The sequence below is a fragment of the Mchenga conophoros genome, linkage group LG3 (genome assembly GCF_057382185.1).
Source record: "Mchenga conophoros isolate Kocher_MC1m ecotype Shallow Benthic linkage group LG3, M_conophoros_male_GT1.1, whole genome shotgun sequence".
In the NCBI taxonomy this organism is placed as follows: Eukaryota; Metazoa; Chordata; class Actinopteri; order Cichliformes; family Cichlidae; genus Mchenga; species Mchenga conophoros.
The window spans coordinates 65,849,329-65,868,585 of record NC_140528.1 but is presented as its reverse complement, the minus strand read 5'-3'; the positions used below and the strand labels follow the sequence as shown (position 1 = coordinate 65,868,585).

General features: G+C 42.0%; 2 protein-coding genes across 7 annotated transcripts; one reads left to right on the top strand and one right to left on the bottom strand.

Annotated features, from left to right (window-relative positions):
• The first annotated feature begins 1,179 nt into the window (after window positions 1–1,179).
• On the top strand, window positions 1,180–10,190 carry slc7a7 (solute carrier family 7 member 7). 2 transcript variants are annotated; one of them, XM_085266712.1, is made up of 11 exons: window positions 1,180–1,562; window positions 1,983–2,036; window positions 2,912–3,536; window positions 6,109–6,234; window positions 6,501–6,645; window positions 7,785–7,908; window positions 7,992–8,095; window positions 8,190–8,286; window positions 8,386–8,535; window positions 9,172–9,355; window positions 9,461–10,190. In XM_085266712.1, the coding sequence occupies exons 3-11, from the start codon at window positions 3,044–3,046 to the stop codon at window positions 9,532–9,534; spliced, it is 1,497 nt and encodes a 498-aa protein (XP_085122838.1). In that variant the 5' UTR covers window positions 1,180–1,562; window positions 1,983–2,036; window positions 2,912–3,043; the 3' UTR covers window positions 9,535–10,190. The 2 variants fall into 2 exon arrangements, with proteins under 2 accessions (XP_085122838.1, XP_085122839.1); XM_085266713.1 differs by lacking the exon at window positions 1,983–2,036.
• On the bottom strand, window positions 10,152–16,212 carry oxa1l (OXA1L mitochondrial inner membrane protein). 5 transcript variants are annotated; one of them, XR_014891214.1, is made up of 12 exons: window positions 16,081–16,212; window positions 14,887–15,021; window positions 14,284–14,379; window positions 13,916–14,192; window positions 13,614–13,757; window positions 13,432–13,517; window positions 12,706–12,870; window positions 12,500–12,604; window positions 12,251–12,413; window positions 12,041–12,121; window positions 10,749–10,915; window positions 10,256–10,389 (listed from the first exon to the last, which is right to left on the bottom strand). XR_014891214.1 is itself a non-coding variant. In XM_085266716.1 (11 exons), exons 1-11 carry the CDS (start codon window positions 16,189–16,191, stop codon window positions 10,908–10,910), a joined length of 1,371 nt encoding a protein of 456 aa, XP_085122842.1. In that variant the 5' UTR covers window positions 16,192–16,212; the 3' UTR covers window positions 10,152–10,907. The 5 variants fall into 5 exon arrangements, 4 of the variants coding, with proteins under 4 accessions (XP_085122842.1, XP_085122840.1, XP_085122841.1 ...); XM_085266716.1 differs by having other exon boundaries at window positions 10,152–10,915; XM_085266714.1 differs by lacking the exon at window positions 10,749–10,915 and having other exon boundaries at window positions 10,152–10,389.
• Between the last annotated feature and the right edge of the window lie 3,045 nt (window positions 16,213–19,257).

The window sequence follows — 19,257 nt, the reverse complement described above, 5'->3', positions numbered from 1 at the left end:
AACATGAGTCACGTATTTTTAACTTTTTAAATCATTTTTTTGTTCCCCAGGTTGTATTAGTGGGGCAGGAGTTTTGTTTGTTTTGTCTCTTTTTTGCTCAAAATGTTCTCGTTACGCTCTGTAAGTATTCGCCGATGGCCACATCAGACATTTCCTCACAAACAGAGCCGCACAGTTTTACATCATAACTGTGACCGACACACAGGAACAAAGATGAAGTATTTGGATCTTCTGTGAGTTCATTTTGAGCATCTGGTGATTTGATTGTTGAGGCTGATTCTTAATTAACAGTTGTCTGCAGGGACCTGGCTCTTACATCTCCAGGTTAAGTGTTTGCCTGTTAATTAGACATAACAGAGATCAGAAAACGGGTCAGACAAAAGACAAAATGGAAAAAACAAAAATGCATTATGAAAATAAAAACACAAAATTTATGTTGTTTTTACTTTATACATTTGTTTTTATGTTCACTGCAAACCCTTTTACTTTAGAGACTTTATTTCTTGTAACTGACCTGTAGCAGCCTACCTGTAGTACCTTCACAGCCCACCAGGCGGACCCAACGCACACTTTGGGGAGAATCAAGAGTAAGCAAACAAAGCAAACAACAAAGAAAGAAAGATAAAAATGACCTACTGGTTTTTCTACTTTTCCATAATATCTGCATTATTGAAGGTTCACGTGCGCTTGATGTTTTTTCTCTCGGATCTTTCTCTTTTAAATCATCTTCATTTCAGTCAGAATCAAACCGAGATCACTAGAAACTGATAATTTATCACCATTCAGTTTATTTCATATCCACAAGAGGGCGCAATAGCTTGTGTTTGGTCATCCATCAAACAGCCTCACACAGACACGCATCAGCTAAGTTACGCTATTTCCCTCAGTTTTATAAACCAGTATAACTGTTTTATTACAATATTGCCTGTGTTATAAACAACACTGTAATGGGATGTACTTAAAGTGAAGGAGAAAACGCAGGCTAGTCTTACATGAGTGGATAATTACGACCATTGTTCGGATGAGCCTTAAAGTGAACATTTCTAACAGCATTATATCATCAAATTGTCTCCAGATGCATTTGCATAATAGTAATCGTGGAAAAACCCTCAGTCCTCCTTTTATTTCCACTGTCACACTGATCAGAGAAGAGCAGGTAAGCTGCAGATAACACCTGTGTGATGGGCGAGATAATTGAATCACACACCCGTAGGAAAACAATGCTGAGGTGAACTAAAGCCCTCCCACTCTCGCCTTGAACTCGTTTCCTTGGTCGATTAAAAGCGTCGTTGGGAACCAGAAGTGCACAACACCTCAAACGCATCAGCCGAGGAAGGTCGGAGCAAAGCAGAACAAGAGGAAACCGAGCAGCAGCACAGCAGAGAGACAAGAGGAAGGCGCATGAAGTGGTTTATTTACGACTGTGACGGGGAGGCAGGACAATGAAATAACAGAACAGAGAGTGGATTTTGAAATAATACAGTATTTGCGATCAGACTGTGCTGCAGTGATTTAGAGGACCCCAAGAGGAGCAGAGAGGAGCTGAGGAGCCTCTGGAGAGGGTGAGTGTCCCCCCCCCCCCCCAAACTGCTGCTTGTGTTTCATAATGATTTAAGTAGAAGTGTTAATTCAGGAGAGTTGTTTTACCATGCCTGGCTGCTTTTACGAGTGAGTAATCTGAGATCTTTTACATGAAGAAATAACTAATTAGAAACCCTCTGATGTGTTTCAGATGTTTCCACAGCTGCCTTGAAAACATAATGATACTTTGTATTATCGCTGCTTCATTAATCTGAACTGTTACTTGTGTCCCGTTGCGTAAATAACAGGACTTCCTGTATCCAGGATGTGACCTTAAGTAGCTCAAAAAGAAGCCTACTTATCAGCAGCTTTTGAACTTTGCACTTTCTGTCTGCAAGAGCTTCGCCTCTGAGCTTCTCCGGCATGCTTCACGTCCAATCTGCTGTCCTCCTTCTTTGCAGTGACTCCTTCATCAAGACACGTGCTGCTGCTCCTACTGCTGCTGTTGCCACGAGGTATCTGAACTTCACAGCCTCTCTTACATTCTCCTCACAAAAGCTTCATGCTTCTGTGAGTCTGTGTCTGTGTGTGTTCATATCAGGCTTTCCATGCTTGAGTCTCTCCTGTATCTGAGTTCCTTATTACTTACGAGCTGTATCCAGTTTACGATCTTTGGATCGATATCTTGCATTTATGCTTCTCCGTGTACCTCTACACCTGACGTATACTTATTTATATGCGCTGACTTTATGAAAGAGTCAGAAGCCTGAATGATCAAAGTGTAAATACTGTAAATAACTACACTTTAAATTGGCATTAATGTAGTGAAAACACTGTCATTCAAAACAACACTAGCAGTTCATGATATGTAAAGAGATTGTGTAAAGCCAGATTATTGAACCTGCTGCCTAACGTGTCTGCATCATCATCAAATTGCACACATGCTGACGATAATGAACTTTGGAAAACATGTGACCTGTGGCCGCTGTGCTGACACTGAAACTCTGCATATGCCGGCGTAGGTGGATCTGGGAGTCTAAGTGTGAGTCTTAGTCAGTGATTCTTTCTCTGCTTGTGGTTACCAGCGAGAAGCCGGTGTCTGAGGCACGCAACGTGTTTGCTCCCCTCCCCGTCTCTCTGTAAATACACTCAACCTTAAAAGGCCATTTGGTGTGCGGCCTAATGGCCCTCCAATCCCAAAATCCCGCTCTCGAATCCAACCGTGTCCACACTCGTTGTGCGTTGTCTTTTCTGCATGTTTGTTCTGACATTAGTGCCTCTGGCATGCGAGTGTGTTTTTGTGTGATCGGATCGGGACAACGCGAGTATTTGCTGTGTGTCTGAGTTGTGACAACATCGCTGATATGACCCCTGCGTGTTGCCTTCACAGATGGCGGGAGATAAACGAAGATAGCTCGAGGAGGAATTTTCCAATCTTCATCACACAGCAAGGCCAAACAAACCCTCTTATTTTGTGACTGTTTTCCTTTTTAAAATAAATTAAAACCACCAAACTCGAACAATGGCTTCTCACAGCCTCATCCCGACAGAAGAGCCGTCCAACGGCGGCCCCCCGTCAGAGAAGTCAGATGACTCGCAGGAGTCCATGAAGCTCAAGAAGGAGATCTCCCTCGTGAACGGAGTATGCTTGATCGTGGGGAACATGATCGGCTCGGGGATCTTCGTCTCGCCCAAGGGCGTCCTCATCCACAGCGCTTCTTATGGTCTTTCCCTGGTGGTGTGGACCATCGGCGGGATCTTCTCCGTGTTCGGCGCCCTGTGCTACGCCGAACTGGGGACCACCATCACCAAGTCCGGGGCCTCCTACGCCTACATCCTGGAGGCCTTCGGGGGTTTCATGGCCTTCATCCGCTTGTGGACTTCGCTGCTGATCATCGAGCCCACCAGCCAGGCCGTTATTGCCATCACGTTCTCCAACTACATGGTGCAGCCCATCTTCCCCACCTGCATAGCCCCGTACCTGGCCAACAGGCTGCTGGCTGCTGCTTGCATATGTAAGTACACATCTGGAGACTGAAGATGAGTCAGTGCGTGAGTGCGTGAGTGATATCCAGTGTCAATAATGCCTAATAATCTGTGTTACAGCCGTGGTTTCACATCTATGACAGATCACGTGAGCTGCAGAGACTAGAGAAGTGAAAAATGGTGGCAGTCGGTTAGAGTCAGCAGGTCTACAGCAGAAACACTCACTAACATCTGATTAAAGAGGAACCGATCCACCCTAAAATCATCCATTTGGTAGATTAAGTGGGAGGAAAAGCCACTTTTTACTCAATCTCAGAGCAGTGGCTTTGGAAAACCTGGTATGGGCTCATCACACAAGGACATGAATCACAGCTTTTCCTTTTTCTTCCTGTAAATGTAGAAAGATCAAATCTACCACGAGATAAAGACTACGCAACTGCACACTGAGTCAAAGGTGCAGAGAGAACTTGTTAATATCTTCCAGATAAGCCCTGATAACAAATATATGTCCTCCTTTAAATCCATTGACCCACCTAAAAGGTGGGCGCGCAACACACACACACACACACACACACACACACACACACACACACACACGCTTGAATGCGTGCACACACACACACACACACACTTTTGTGCCACGCACCAGTAAGCAGAGGACGACAGAGAGGCTGGTAGCTATGAGGTAAAGTCCTCCCTGCAGGGGCACTCTGACCTGACAAGCCTCTCCTCTGATAGCTCAGTCAGCACATGAGTGAAGCGCTTAAACAGCACCACTTCCTTTTAAGTGAAGGCAGTGCAGTAAATGTAAGTGCAGCTGCTGTAATGAAGTCCCTCTGTTTCATATTCACCTTCACCCTATTTCACTCAAGACTAGAAAAGAAAGGTTTTAGACATGGCAGTGCCGAAACTGCTCTGACAAGACAACATGTAAGTTCTGTTTTATAAAAATTATGATAAAACACAAGAACAAACAGCTTGTAGTGCAATGAGGTCATGTGTAGACAGAGAACTGGGATGGGGGTGAATGAGGTCCTGGGTTTGAATCCACCGGCCACCCGGGGCCTTTCTGTGTGGAGTTTGCATGTACCTGTGTGGGGTACAGCATGCTTCCTCCCGTAACCCAAAGATTAGTTTAATTAAACTAACAGACCACATGTACAGATGTGAGTGTGAGCGGTTCCCCGTTTCAGGGCGTACTCCACGGCAGCCGAGGTAGGAGCCATCGTGACCTTGAACTGATTAGCAGAATAAGATAGACAGTTGTGATTTCAGTACCTTAACATGACAGATAAAAACATTCAGATTATAATAAGTGAAAGTTTACATCCTGTGTAATAATTTACTATCGAATGATTTGAGTTGGACTGAGTATTTAAAAGTCTGGTTGGGTCAAAGTGTTTTGCAGTGGAAGAATTTTGACTGATTATCTCAGATGTCGTGTAACTGTATAACTTTATTAATATGCGCGGGCCATGCTTCTATAAAACGTCCAAATTTTGAGTAATTAGGTCATTGTGTGTGCAGTTTTTATCTATTCTTGTCTCTGTGATGTCAAAGTGAGAGGAGACATCTTTAATATGGTCATTTCAGATACATTCAGCTCAGTCCACATCCACGTACTGTTCAAACGTTTTGTTTGTGAGGGGCGGTTATCAGAAGCACGTGAACTCAGGTGTAAAGTCCGCCCAACCCGTACTCAAGGTCATCGTCTGCTAACAGCTACGCAGTCTTCAGCATCTCTGTATCACTGGCCTGCCTGTCTCTCACACCTGATCTCAAACCTCCACCTCTGGGTGGCACAGCCTCCTCCTCCATCACTCATCCTTGATCGCCTCCATCTGAGGCATTGTGCTCTGCTGTGTTTGAACAGGCATCCTGTTATTACCCTCTAGCTGTCAGTGTGGTGGAAGATGATGCATTCCTGTTTTGGTCTGAACTACAGCAATTAATTTACATTCATTAATAAAAAGATTCGCTTTCGCAAAACTGAGTATTACACGCTATCAATGGAGATAGTAATTTTTACGATGTCCCGTGAACTAGGCGGTCCCTTACTGATAAGGTGCCAGAGTCAGAGAGCGTGCGTGAGAGAGATAAGTGACAGAGAGGAGCAGAAAAACATGTTTTCCAACACCATTAATGCTGATCAAGGTGAAGGAGGGCAATAAGGAAGAATGCAGCAGGGACCACTTTACTTATCAGGACCAGAGGCTGTAGGTCAATAAGTGCCAATCGTGACAAATCTCCAACCTCAGGCTGAAACATACAAGCTCATCAGAACAGATCGGTGCTTGTTTAATTATTTCTTCTTTCAAGCTTTTAAACTTGGTCTCACTTCCATGACCGTACATGTGTGTATTTCAGTATGTGTGTGTTATGTGCTGCACTCAGCTGTTTCCTTGTCTGACAAACAACTATCCGGTCTGCTTGAGTCAGCAGCAGTGCTTCCTTAAATCAGCCGCTCTCTCACATGGAAACACGCTGGCACAGACACAAACACACAAACACACACAGTTTAAAGAGCAAATGTCTGTTGCTGTGCGAGTCTGTGTTTGAATGATACGTGTGTGTTCATGTGTTTCGCTCCCTCGCCTTCAGGTTTGCTGACCTTTGTCAACTGCGCTTATGTCAAGTGGGGAACCCGAGTCCAGGACTTCTTCACCTACGCCAAAGTTATTGCTCTCATCGCCGTCATCATCACCGGCCTGGTGAAGATCGGACAAGGTGCTCAAACACATCAGCAACTCACACACATTTTTTCTTTTTCTCGTTTTTCTTTTTCTTCTTCTTCTTTCGTCTTTTACCCTGTCTCTGTCACATCAACACTCTGCATGTCCTCCTTCACTAAATCCATAAAAAAATTATCTGCTGTTATAACTAATATAAAACTGTTAAAGAACAATCAGATAAGATTGTTATGTGGAGGGTAGGAGTTTAATTAGGTTAACTACATGACGCTCACACAGTGCCATGCTGTCACTTCCTTCTAGGTCACACCCAGAACTTCGAGGGGCTATTTGATGGCTCATCTCGAGATCCAGGAGCCATCGCTCTGGCTCTGTATTCGGCTCTGTTCTCCTACTCTGGATGGGACACCCTCAACTTTGTCACAGAGGAGATCAAGAACCCAGAGAGGTGAGTTAATACGCATGATGTCACATGAACCATTTGCCACTATGAGCATTAAATCATCCCATCATATGGGAATTAAATTACTTTGGTTTCAAATGTATAATTCCATTCCTAGACACCGGAGTATGGAAGCTCATTTCTGCCAATGAAAAAATTTTTTTTGTCATGCATAAGTCAAAATTTCAAGTTATTATCTCAAAAGTTGGACTTTGGACTCAAATTTCTGAATAAGCTGAAAATTTTATATAACATGAATTTTTGACTCACAGATGATAGAAAACATTTTCAGTGATGGTAATGGGCTTTTTAGACTTGAGACATTAACAAACAGGTTCAAATGTGACAGGTTTTTCTCTTTACACCCAATGGCCTTTTTGACACAACCCCAAAGTGGTTTGTGTCACTTTGTCCCAAAGATATAGCCGTTAATGACCAGCAGGGGGCGACTCATGTGTTTTTGCAAAGAAGAGAAAACTACACTTTTGGCTTCGCTGCTCTGTTACCTTATTATAAATATTTAACTCATGAGTTAATGCTTTTAATGGCTAGTTTAAGTCTTATCCCAAAAAATTAACATCTTTATTTTATAAACTGTGTCCTCCCTTTAGAGCCAATGGCCAGAATAGCAGACTAGCTTACACTTAATTTTACATTTGCAGCTATTATATTCACAATTACATCTTTAAACATACAACAAGCAGTCTATGAGCAGTCTACTTTTCCTGAAGCATCTGGATAAAGTTCAGAGTTAAGGCTATAAAACTGAAATGATCAGTGCATGACAAAAAGTAGCGGTAGCTTGGACTTCTACGGCCTCCTCTTGTCTGAGTACAAAACAAAACACAGAGGTGAAAAGCAAAGGGAGGGAAAATGGGAGGAGAGGCTCTGAAGTATTCTCGTGTGTGTTTCAGGCTTATTCTTTGATTCACACAGCCAAACGCTGATCAGCAAGGCCACACATGTGATTAGATCAAAAGCCTTTCTCAGAGTTCACAGACAGAATAAGTGACAAACACCCGCTCCTTATCACTTAATATCCTCTTGACTCAGAGACTTCAGACAAAACTCTGGATCTTTTCTCTCTATAAGAATCTCTCTGATCTCTTTTGCTGCCCTCTGCTGTTTCTCTCTCTAAACTACAGAAACCTGCCTCTGGCCATCGCTATTTCCATGCCCATCGTGACTGTGATCTATATTCTCACCAACGTGGCCTACTACACTATCCTCCCAATTCCTGCAATCTTAGACAGTGATGCTGTGGCTGTGGTAAGTTCCTCCGATCCACACTGAATGATGTAGGCTTGACATGTACGAGGTGTAGCTTTTGTTGAAGAGTTTTCCCTCTGCAGACATTTGCAGATCAGGTGTTTGGTGTGATGAACTGGACCATTCCTCTGGCTGTGGCTCTGTCCTGCTTTGGAGGACTCAATGCCTCCATCCTTGCTGCCTCCAGGTATCTCTATCGTTCTTTAGGCTACTTTGCGAGGTCATTAAAACCAGTCAAAATAAACCAATCCTCATCATCGCTTTATTTTGTGTCTCGAAAGGCTGTTCTTCGTGGGCTCCAGAGAAGGCCACCTGCCCGACTTCTTGTGCATGATCCACGTCAACCGCTACACTCCCGTCCCCGCCCTGCTCTTCAACGTCAGTTGTTTTTTTCTTTGTTGTCTAATTGTTTCAATTTAGTGCCATGCTTTTTTGGCCCTCACCCTTACTCACCATGATTCCCGTACTTTCCTGCAGGGCGTCATGGCTCTCATATACCTGTGTGTAGAAGATGTCTTCAGGCTGATCAACTACTACAGCTTCAGCTACTGGTTCTTCGTTGGTTTGTCCATCCTGGGCCAACTATATCTGCGATGGAAGCAGCCGGACAGAAAGAGGCCTTTAAAGGTATTTAAATGAAATGTTTCAGATGTATGTGCAGTGTTACCTGTAAACAGACAATAGTAGACTGATGCTGCTGCTGAGATAGAAAAGTGAAGCCAGTGTGAAAATATAAAATCTCCACTTTTTATTGCAAAATCTTTACTGCAGCTCAGGAAATAACCGCCGGAGTGAAACAATCAGGAAAATAACTCCTGAACACATTTAATTTTTGAACTGCACACATGCTCAGACTGGTCACTGTGTACTCACAGGCTGTATAACAAAAAGGAGGCAGCCTTCAGGTTAGAAAAGCATCTAATTCTAATAAAGTTCTAATTCTTCAACCTGCATTCTTTCTACTGGCCAGCAGGGGGTGACTCCATTGGTTGGGCTGATTATAATGATTCCTCTCTCTCAATTTATGACCTACGTAAACTCTTTCGTGATGGGTCTACGACCTTTATCGCTTGGTTTAAGTCCTATTAAAAACAACATGTGCATTTCGTAACTGATGACCCCGTATTGAGTACAGCAGTCGATAAACTGGAAAAGGCTTTAAGATCCAGCATGTTTCACTTAATCACGTTGGCGAAAAGAATTTTTGAGGCAGTAATTCATCCCATCGTCTCACCCGGCTCTCTCTCTCTTTTCCTTCCACAGCTCAGTTTGTTCTACCCCATTGTTTTCTGCATCCTCACCATCTTCCTGGTGGTGGTGCCTCTGTACAGTGACACCATCAACTCCCTGATCGGCATCGGCATCGCCCTGTCGGGAGTGCCCGTCTACTTCCTCTGCTGCTACACCCCGGCTCACAAAAGACCGCTGTGGCTGCGAAGGTTCATCGGTAAGATTGGGAAGAATCCAGATGTTTTTCTGCATTATTCTGATCATCAAAGTGTAAATGCTTGACCTAAATCCTGCATTCTAACCTCCTTCATGTCTCTTTTAGCCAAATGTGGCATGGGGATTCAGAAAGTGTGCTTCTCTGTCCTGACCGAGATGGACATCGACAAACTCGAGTAGAGACGCTCGTTTTAACGCCCTGCTGGCGGCCGGTGACGCACAAACAACAGACTCTCAGCTCAGCCTGGATCTTTGCCAGCCGCCGCTGTTGCGAGACCGCAGTGGACCAAACATTTGGGCTTAAAGCGGGATCCAGTTCTCAGACCCGTCAGCCACCACCCTGTGATGATGTTAAAGAATGTGTTAATGATGCTGCTCATAGGCGGCACTTCCCTGAAGCCAAGCGTGACTTCGGACTGTATTTAATTATGTCAACACAAGTAGTTTGTTTGAAATGATCTAAATGCAAAACCTTTTTTGATTTCACTTGAAGGTGGCCGGTTGTTGTTGAAATCGGTCCAGCAGGCTGCATCTTTGGAACCGAGAGCGCTGCTGATCGTGTTTTTATCATCATTTGCTCACAGAAACAGAACAGATGAGACTGACTCCACGCTCACTCAGGTGGATGAACATTCATGAAGTTTTATAATGTCAGAGACTACTGAAGGGCTATTTTTAAACAAGTGTGAAACAGCTTGAAAAAGTTGAGCTGCAAACATGTATTTATAATAAAATTACTCGTTGACAACATGAAGACAGCCGTTTGTTTTGTTGAAATAAGCAGACATACAATAAGGTTGTGTTGAGGCAGTTTACATTTTTATTAGAACACATATTCATACCCCTAACTCTTCTATCCATAAATATGTACACAATTCATCATTACTGCCACGCTGACAGCTGGTTGGATTTATCCAATAGTGTCCTTCCATGGTCTCGTCTTGCTTCCAGCAGACTTGTCTTTAGCTGATGCTGCTGCTGCAATGGGAGGTTTCTGCTCTAGAGGATTGTGGGTAAAAGTCTGTCTCAGTGGACCTGCAGGGAGAAATGAAATGAGACAACTCTTAGATAAACCACGGTGGCATCAAGTGATAAAAGTCCGGCAGCAGAACAGCAACAAATCAAACAGCTCCACCGAGTGTTTAGGAGGTGTAAAGACAAACACGTGTGGAGTCTCCCCCTACCTGTGACCTAGAAATTAATCTCAGTAGCCATCATGAGGAATGTTTCAATTCCTAAAATATATCTGGAAGATAGAGGTGGTTTGCAGGAACAGCCATAAACACGGACACACAGGTGTATCCTGTCCTTAGAGTGTTTTTAATCTTGGTGTGTGCAAGAGACAGGATGCTACAATGATGATCAACTGCCTGATCAACCTCTGTCCTTCTCACCTGTGCGTGGTGAATAAAAATAGTTCCCGTGCACTGCTGTCATTGTGACTCCTGACATTTAAGTTGTCATGAACACTTAAGTTCACCTGGACACTCCCCCCACATTAAATAAAGCACTACATTGTTGCCTTCTTCATGTCTCTTCATCGCCTCCTCCAGTCATATCTCTGATGAAAGGAAGAAAGGTGTAAGGAGAGGTGATAAGGAATGAACTGAGGATGCACAGAGAAATGAGACGAGGTGCAAACATGTGAAATGTCTGCTGTGAAATATAAGCTCCAAACATCTAGAAATCAGAAAACGGTTGCTAAAAAGCCTTTTTTTCACAACAAGCTAAACTTTGATCTTTAGAATATAAAATGTCCATATTAGTATTTATTAATATATATATATATATATATATATATATATATATATATATATTAACATTACTTGAAATATCACTTTCCTGCTAAATTTACAACCATCCAGCAGTAAGTCTGATCAGGTTTCACACTCAAGAATCTGTATTTATCTCTTTAAACGCTAATTTATTTAACACTACTGATTACAAGAGTTTAAAAAAAAAAGTTAATTTTTATACTTCCCAATCCTTTATTAAAACCTGTCGTTTTTAAGGATCTTAAATCTTTCTTTTAAGCTTTTAAAATGCAGTAAATTCCTTATAAAGCAGGTAGTACTGAAGTAGCCACTGAATAACTGCCCGGATAAATCCCACAGAAATAAATTGTATATGTCGCACTGTTCGGTAGGTTAAGGGCACATGCTCTTGGCTGTCTGTGTGTGCATCAAAGGTCAAAGCCATTTTTAAAAATTTTTTTTTTTTTTAAACAGTTTTTAAATAATAACACATGTTCTTCCACAACTACAATGGGGCTACTTAGGAACAAATACACACAACAATCAGCTCTAACCCTGCAGCTTTTCAGCACATGAATCCGTTCTCCACCTGCTCCATAACAGAACAGGGACTACAGCAGACAGGCCGACCGCCTGACAGGGTAGCTGACTGACAGGAAGGATCAGGAAGCGGGTCAGCAGTGAATAAACCTTCAAAATAAAAGCGAGTGAATTCTACTCCGATAAATTGACTGTGTCTGGTGTCAGTCTGTAAGGTGGAGGGCAAGACGACAAATGTACTTGGGTCAGAGTTTATATAAATGAGCAACCATTTCAAATAAAGTTTTTTTCTCCCTCCCTCTAAATAAAGTGAGTCATTTTTCTGCAAGGAGGAAAAAACCCCTGACAGAGACCAAAAGGTCTCTGTGGATGAGCTGAAGACTGGGACTGACCTTTGGCAGCGAGGTCCAGATGATTTTTTATTCTTCGCTCACGCTCTTCCAGCTGGTGGGCCAGCTGAGCGTTCTTCCAACCTGCAGACCAAACCAGTTCCAACACAGACAAACACAAAAACAATCAGAGTGGAAACAAAGTGCTACAAACTACAACTAGATTTATAGTCCTACTCTGTTTATCGACAGATTTATGCTCACAACACCAACCCTTTTTCATGCTTTCGATCAATCCGTCGCTCTGTGGCAGAGCGGAGGCCGGGTGCTTGATCCTTTCAGGGATCTTCAACTTTTTTCTGATTAAGGGGTGTCTGAGCAGAGCCACTTGGCACAGAGAGAAGCAGTTTGAGGTCAGCCAGTAGGTAAAGACTGCCTGAAGTTTGTACGAAGAAAAATAAAGATGTTTCAGCGATGTTTTTTATGAAAACAATAACAGATGTGAGCGAAAGAGTCACTAACCGTGGGGAAGTTGATGGTGAGAGGGAAGATGACTAAAGGCATGATCCTGAACACCGTCTTCATGGCTCGCAGGTTGGGGTTGTCAATCCCAGACTCTGCACCCAGCTGAGGAAAAAAAGATGGTGATGAAGTGGGTCAGTAATTTTTTACCATCACTCTCTTTTTGTTGCCGTGTTTCTTTTGGGAAATAAGAGATCTGAGTTCACCTCCAGGATGAAAAACATCGTTCCAGTGACGGCCAAAGGCAGAATATAAAAAGGATCTGATGCCGTCAGGTCTGCAAACCACAGCATGCCTCCTGTCTGCATGCTGGGCACGGGCAGATAGGCCATCTTTCTCAGGGCGATGAAGAAGGAGATGAAGACGGGTGTCTGAGGGTTGTGGGCAGATGAGTGAGGCCAGAGAGAAAAATGGGAAAAACAAAGCTCCAGCAAAAACAATCTCAAACACGTTGAAGCAACAAAGCAAAGTCAATGATAATAACTAGCATATCTGCAAAGGTACACATACATTCATCACTAATTTAACAGCCATGAATAGTTTCTCTGTTTTATGATGATGAATCCATGAAGCTGCTCCCCTGCACCAAACACACGCCTTTATTTTGAAGGAAGGGACATATATTTGACATATGGCTGTGTTTGTGATGTCTAAATAAAACCCTTTCAACAAAACCCGCCATGGCAAAAAGCTAGACACCAAAATCTTACTTACAAACTGCATTTTTAGTGTTTCTGTGTTACAGTCAAGATGAACTAAAAAGAACTTCTTGTTAATCATAAATGCACCTAAAAATCTAAATTCCACCTTTGCTTACACTGTAATAGCTGGGAGCTCCACATAAGCAAGTACTAAGCTGAAGTGTAAAATTTGTTTAATTAGTCTGCCTGAAACATTCATGCCAATAACACAGAAAGCTGAGAATAACTGACCTGCACCAAAGGGATCAGGAAGCCACGAAGAGGATTCACATCATGTTTCTTCTGGAACAGGTTCAGGTCAGAGTACGCTTTGGAAACTGTGACAGAACCAGAGACAGCAGCAGCAGCTCAGGATCAGCTGAATGTCTAAAGAGTGAGTATAAGGCCATGAAGAAAGAGGAGAGAACATTTACATTCAAACTTGTTTCCGCTCTGCTTGGCCTCATTCATCCTGTTGGTCAGTTTGGTCATCTCGGGCAGCACGTTGTTCAGCTTCGCCGCCTCTCGCTGGCCCTTCACTATGACGGGAAACACAGCCAAGCGAGCCAACACGGTCGCTGGAGGAAGGAAAGCAGAGGATGAGAATAGACGCAGGAAATCAAGAACAAGGCGCTTCTTAAAGAAAACTTGAGGAAAATATAAACCCAGCCTGTGTTTGGGTGGCCTAAAGTGACGCACTGATACTGACAGAGAAGAAGTGTTAAAGCATGCTTACCCACAACAATGGCTCCCCACCAGGGCAAACCCAGATCCATGTGAATGAACTCTAACATATTCTGGACCAGCCCCACTGGTGTGTGACCAGCTAGTCCAAGCTCTGCTAAACGAGGCTCTCCAGCAACGGCCTGCAGGACCTCCACTGCAGTCGGTGCCACATCAGCGACCTGCTCAGAGACCGGTTGTGTTAAAACAGGAGCAGGGTCAGCAGACACGAGAGGAAGAACAGAGCTCTCTGCTGCTGGTAACACACTGGAAACTGTCCCACCTAGGATCTAAAATGATTAAAAATGACAAAAGCACCAAATGATTGAAGTGATCACGTAGCTGAGGGATGTGGAAGATTTACTTTGGATGCAGACTCACCTGCTCAGTGACAGGCTGTGTGACAGACTCCAGGACTGGAGGACTGTTTAAAGTTTCTGTTACTGGAACTGCAATGGATCCACCATCAGGCGGGATCTGTGAATGTCAAGATAAACTCTACACATCAGTTAAGTAGAAATGTAATAGTGTAACCTCACAGGAGTTCAATTTGTTTAATTTCAGTGTTTCTATAAACTGGATCCAGTTGTTAAGATTACATCAACTTGTAATGTGTTACTGGATCCTACGCGACTCATTTCACTCTACAGTCCACCTGTGGCTGTGATAGAGGATTTAAATCCTACAGGCCACTCCCAATCCTGTTACATGAAGAGGCTAAAACATTTGACGCACTTTAGTTTGACACACGACAAACACAAACCTTTCCAGGTCTTCAGGCTGGCCACTGCACTCCAGTAAAAACTCACAGACACTTTTTTTTAAACCAACATTTAAATAATACCGTGACTACTATCAGTTTACACCAGTAAGTGAGGAGGCTCAAGAAAACAGTATAAATCAGATTAACTTTAATGTGTGAAAAAGGTTAAAGAATGGCATAGATCTAACTGTAGTGACTACATAACCTGTGTGGCGACCCACCTGTGAGCTGTTGTGTCTGATGGCCACGGCATTCACCCAGAGGAACTTGTCATGGTGTCTGCGGCCCAGCAGAGCCCTGGTGGCAGGGCTGCGGCACTCAAACACTGTGTGGAGATGTGACCTCTGGATTAACCGCTGTGTGGACAGAAGGAGGACAAAGACCTGTCGGTCTGATACACTAACTGCAGAATAACCTTTTTTTTTTTTTCTTTTTTTTTTTTTTTAAATAAAGACAAGAAGCAACAGGAAAGTAAAAAAATAAAGCTTGTATAATTAATGATTATATTTCAAATTGAATCCTTAGAATAATTTACTAAGCTACAAGTCTCCTGCTTCTGAACCAGTTCAGTAACAGAAAACAATATAAGATGTTAATGTTTTACAGCTGCGTCTTTTCTACATTGTGTAATAACTAAAACCAGCGCACTGAATGAACAATGGGCTGTGAGGGTGACTTGCATTGAAAACGCTACGTACAGATAAACAGAATCAACCTTTTGGGATTTACTTACCTGTATGATTGGGCATGCATCAAGACTTTACTGCAGTAAAGTGCTGCTTGAATTAAACAATGTGACTTATATAACTCTTTGGCCACATAAACTAATGCAATGTGATACTTTTTAAATATGATCGTCAATCTTTGCATTTGTTTAACAATTACTATAATACATCCTTAATAGATACATTGACGTTTGGGAAAACATTACATGTAGTTCAAGTTAAACCTATACTGACCTCTAGAGGTTTGCAGGTGACTCCTGCAGGACATGGGTTATTACACTTTGGCATAGTTTAAATGAGGTTAATCTATTTTCATAAAAACTCTCATTATTATACATCGGAGAGAAAAGCTGTAATGGTTCTTTATAAACTGGTAGACTGTGCAGTCACACTGATGTAGCATTACGGATTTTCAATAACATCAAACAAACTCCTACTAATTCCGTATTTCAGTGTTTTTAGCTGACCTGTCCGCGCTTTCTGGTTTAAATCCAGCTGGTTTTACAGTTACCCTGAACAGCAGAGAGTCCTGTCTTTCTTGTCTTTGCTGGAGAGCCTGTTACTGTCAAAGTCACACAGGAGGCATGATGCTAGCCGGCGAGCTAGTTAGCCGTGGAGAAAAAGCTATTTGTATCTTTGCTTCGGAAGCACAGACAAAGTACCGAACATGAAACTGTGAAGAAGACCTACGTGGCTCCAGATGTCTGAGAGAGGATGGCCGCCTCGGCTTGGTTTGCCTGTCTGTCTTAGAAAACATCTTGTTAAGCAGACCGGAGTCAAACCGCTCCTGACGGCAGCCATGTTGACATGACAGACAACCTGCTACGGAAAGCGCAAATAGTCAATTTCAATTTCAACAAGTTGCGCACATATATAAAAACACGATGTTGGTTATTTCTACCAAGGAAGTTTGTTTATTTGCATAATTACATTTAAAAAAAGTCACTGCCTGAAAATCATAGCAAATTTACCAAGTGGTTTTGGTTTGGTCCACTTTGGAGTCCAGGATCCAGGATTATTTGGAAAGATGACCTTTTAACCTTTTAAAAACTGAGACTCAAAGATACAAAAAACAATCAATAAACAAGCCTAAGTCACATATAATCACAGTCTGGAGTGTTACAGCAATGGGTGAGACATGTTTTCACTTTGTGTTACTGATGGTCACGTTATTACTAAAGGTTGTTTAACATTTGAAATGGTCTGTGTGCTTTCTGTGGTTCCTTTACCCAGTTTAAATATTACATTAAAAATGTAATGGAGACTTTCATGCAAGAAATTGTCTGTCTCGTCTTTTACACCTCTATTTCTTGTTTAAACCATACTGAACAATCTAGATGAAGAAACGTGAAGATGAAGGATTTTCATATCAAGGAAACTGAAACACGAATGAAAATCACTTAGTGTTATTCCCATAAAGCAGAAAGTTGCTCTTTCATCGTAAAAATCGCATGACATAAAATGTAAGGTAATAAATATAATGAAACAATGATGAACAAATGAAACAAGTGACAATAACCAAAAACCAAAACAAACAATTAAAATCCTCAAACTTTATATGTAAATAACTTTCATTTTTAAGTTGATACCAGGTGGCACAATTGACTCCGTTTTAATGTACAGTTAATCATCAACACTTTAGACACTTTAAATAAAACCAAAACAAAACAAAATAAACATCCCTCAAAATATTCCTTGGAAACTGTGTCTCTGTGTCTCTTAAAATGATATTTAATGTTAATGTTAATGTCAGTAAGTGTGAACACTTCTATAAAAGCAAAAGCTCTGTCAGTTTGCTGGTCTGGAGTTTTCAGGCATGTGTTAACGCAATGCCTACACTGTAAAAAAAATTGTATTATAAAAGTATTTTACAGTTTATTTTACAGTTTTGTACCGTTCTTCTAGAACATAATTAAATTCACATAAATAGACTGTGATTTTACATTTCAAATGTAAATTAACGTAAAATCACTGTAAATGTAATAAAACATCATTTTCTTGTTTTTTAAATGTATCTGTCTGTACATATGCATATTTAGATTGTTAAAATACATTCACAAATGCATCACAATTTCACAAATATTTGTCCGTTATTTGAAAGATTGAACTGTTAAATTCAAATGTAATGCTATGGAAAAATATATATAAAATGATTTTTATAAACTTTTTCTTTTTACATCAAATAATAATAATAATTATTGTTATTTAGGGCGATCGTGGCTCGAGAGTTGGCAGTTCGCCTTGAAGGTTGCCGGTTCGAGCCCCAGCTCGGACACTCTCGGTCGTTGTGTCCTTGGGCAAGACATTTCACCTACGACCTACTGGTGATGGCCAGAGGGGAATTATAAAGTGGAATTGTAAAGCACTTTAAGGGTCTCAAAAAGCGCTATATGAATGCAATCCATTATTATTTAAACCAACTGTTAACTGTATATTTCTATACATTTAAATATTATTATTCATATTGCTGCATTCATTGACCTTGTTTATAGGTAATTTCATTTTCATTATTTAATCACGTTAAATTGTTCCTAATTCAATGTTTAAAAGCACTTGAAAAAGGCAGAATCCCATGTAAAATTATGGCAACAAACTGTATTGTCATTACTGAAAATAACTGTATTTTCATGAGAAAGTTATTTTCTGGTATTTTCTGGTAGTATTTTGGTGCCCCAGCTGCCAGAATATTACGTTTTTTTAGGATTTTCTTTTTTACGGTGTAGGAGGAAAGACATGAGCTGTGATCTTAAAAAAGCAATTGTTTCTGCCCATCGGTCTGGGAACGGCATATCCAAAAATTTGAGGTCCATATAAACTTCCAAGAACTACGTCTCTAAAGGCCTCAGTTAGCATGTAAAATGTTAATTTGATGACAGTAAAATTAGAAAATGAATGAAGAAGTTTGGCTTGTTTATCAGAATCAGAATCAGAATACTTTATCAATCCTGAAGGAAATTAGGGTTACAGCAGGCAGCACGCTAATGGCGCATGCGCACTTACAAAGGAACCTTCTGACCAACTTTACACAAACATCACATTGGGGAGACATGTCAGAAAGGTAGGCTGATAGGAAAAAAAACAATGAAAATACAAAACATGAGGTAAGAGGAGGAGAAAAAAAAACTCCACTCAGATTGAGCTCCTAGTGGGAGAACAGTTTGATAACAGAAAAAACACCTCAGCACAAAAGCACATGACTATCAATACATCATAGAAACACAAGACAAGCAACAGGGGCGGGTAAAGGGTAAGAGAGAGCCGGTGTAGACAGCGCATCCGGTTCTGCAGCATGTCTGCGCTGGTCCAGTCGACTGCCATCTTCCCAGGTAAGGCACAAGCATCGAAGGTGTTTGGAAAGGGAGGGAGGATCAGTGTGTGCATATCAGTGTATGTGTGTGTTTGTGCGTGTCCATAGTTTAGCTGAGACAGTGTCCTTCGCCCCGCCAGGCTAAGTAAACAGTCTTCCAGCCAACCCAGGTGGCCTTGCATGGAATGGGGGGAACAGTCTAAACACAGTTGTTATCAGGGTGTTTTGTTCAGCTCCAGCCTTGAGGCCGCAGCTGGCGCTGAAGGGGTCTCCGCATGAAGTGATGATGGTTTTTACTTTAGTGCGAACAGCTCATATGAATTTCAAAGCTGTTCTAACAGTCCAACACTGGTCTCTCAATCTCCCGTTGGAGAGCCGCGAGCTTTCTATGGTGTTATCCAAACTTACGTTCCGTGATGTTGTCGTTCTTTTTGCTCAAAGAGCAGGTTCTGAGAACTCACGACCGCAGTGCACTTGCCCAAGATGTGATCGAATTTGCGCTCAAAGGTGTTATTCGAGCTAGCCCCTCCAGATGTAATCCAGTTTTTCACTCAGAGGTC

Coding starts and splice junctions, on each gene's coding strand:
- slc7a7 (XM_085266713.1), top strand. CDS start 3,044: ATGGCTTCTCACAGCCTCATCCCGACAGAAGAGCCGTCCAACGGCGGC. Junction 3,537..6,108: donor GCTGGCTGCTGCTTGCATAT/GTAAGTACACAT, acceptor CCTCGCCTTCAG/GTTTGCTGACCTTTGTCAAC. Junction 7,909..7,991: donor ACAGTGATGCTGTGGCTGTG/GTAAGTTCCTCC, acceptor TTCCCTCTGCAG/ACATTTGCAGATCAGGTGTT.
- oxa1l (XM_085266717.1), bottom strand. CDS start 16,147: ATGTTTTCTAAGACAGACAGGCAAACCAAGCCGAGGCGGCCATCCTCT. Junction 15,081..16,080: donor TCTCAGACATCTGGAGCCAC/GTAGGTCTTCTT, acceptor AAAAAAAAAAAG/GTTATTCTGCAGTTAGTGTA. Junction 10,390..12,040: donor TCTGGACCTCGCTGCCAAAG/GTCAGTCCCAGT, acceptor TTCTCCCTGCAG/GTCCACTGAGACAGACTTTT.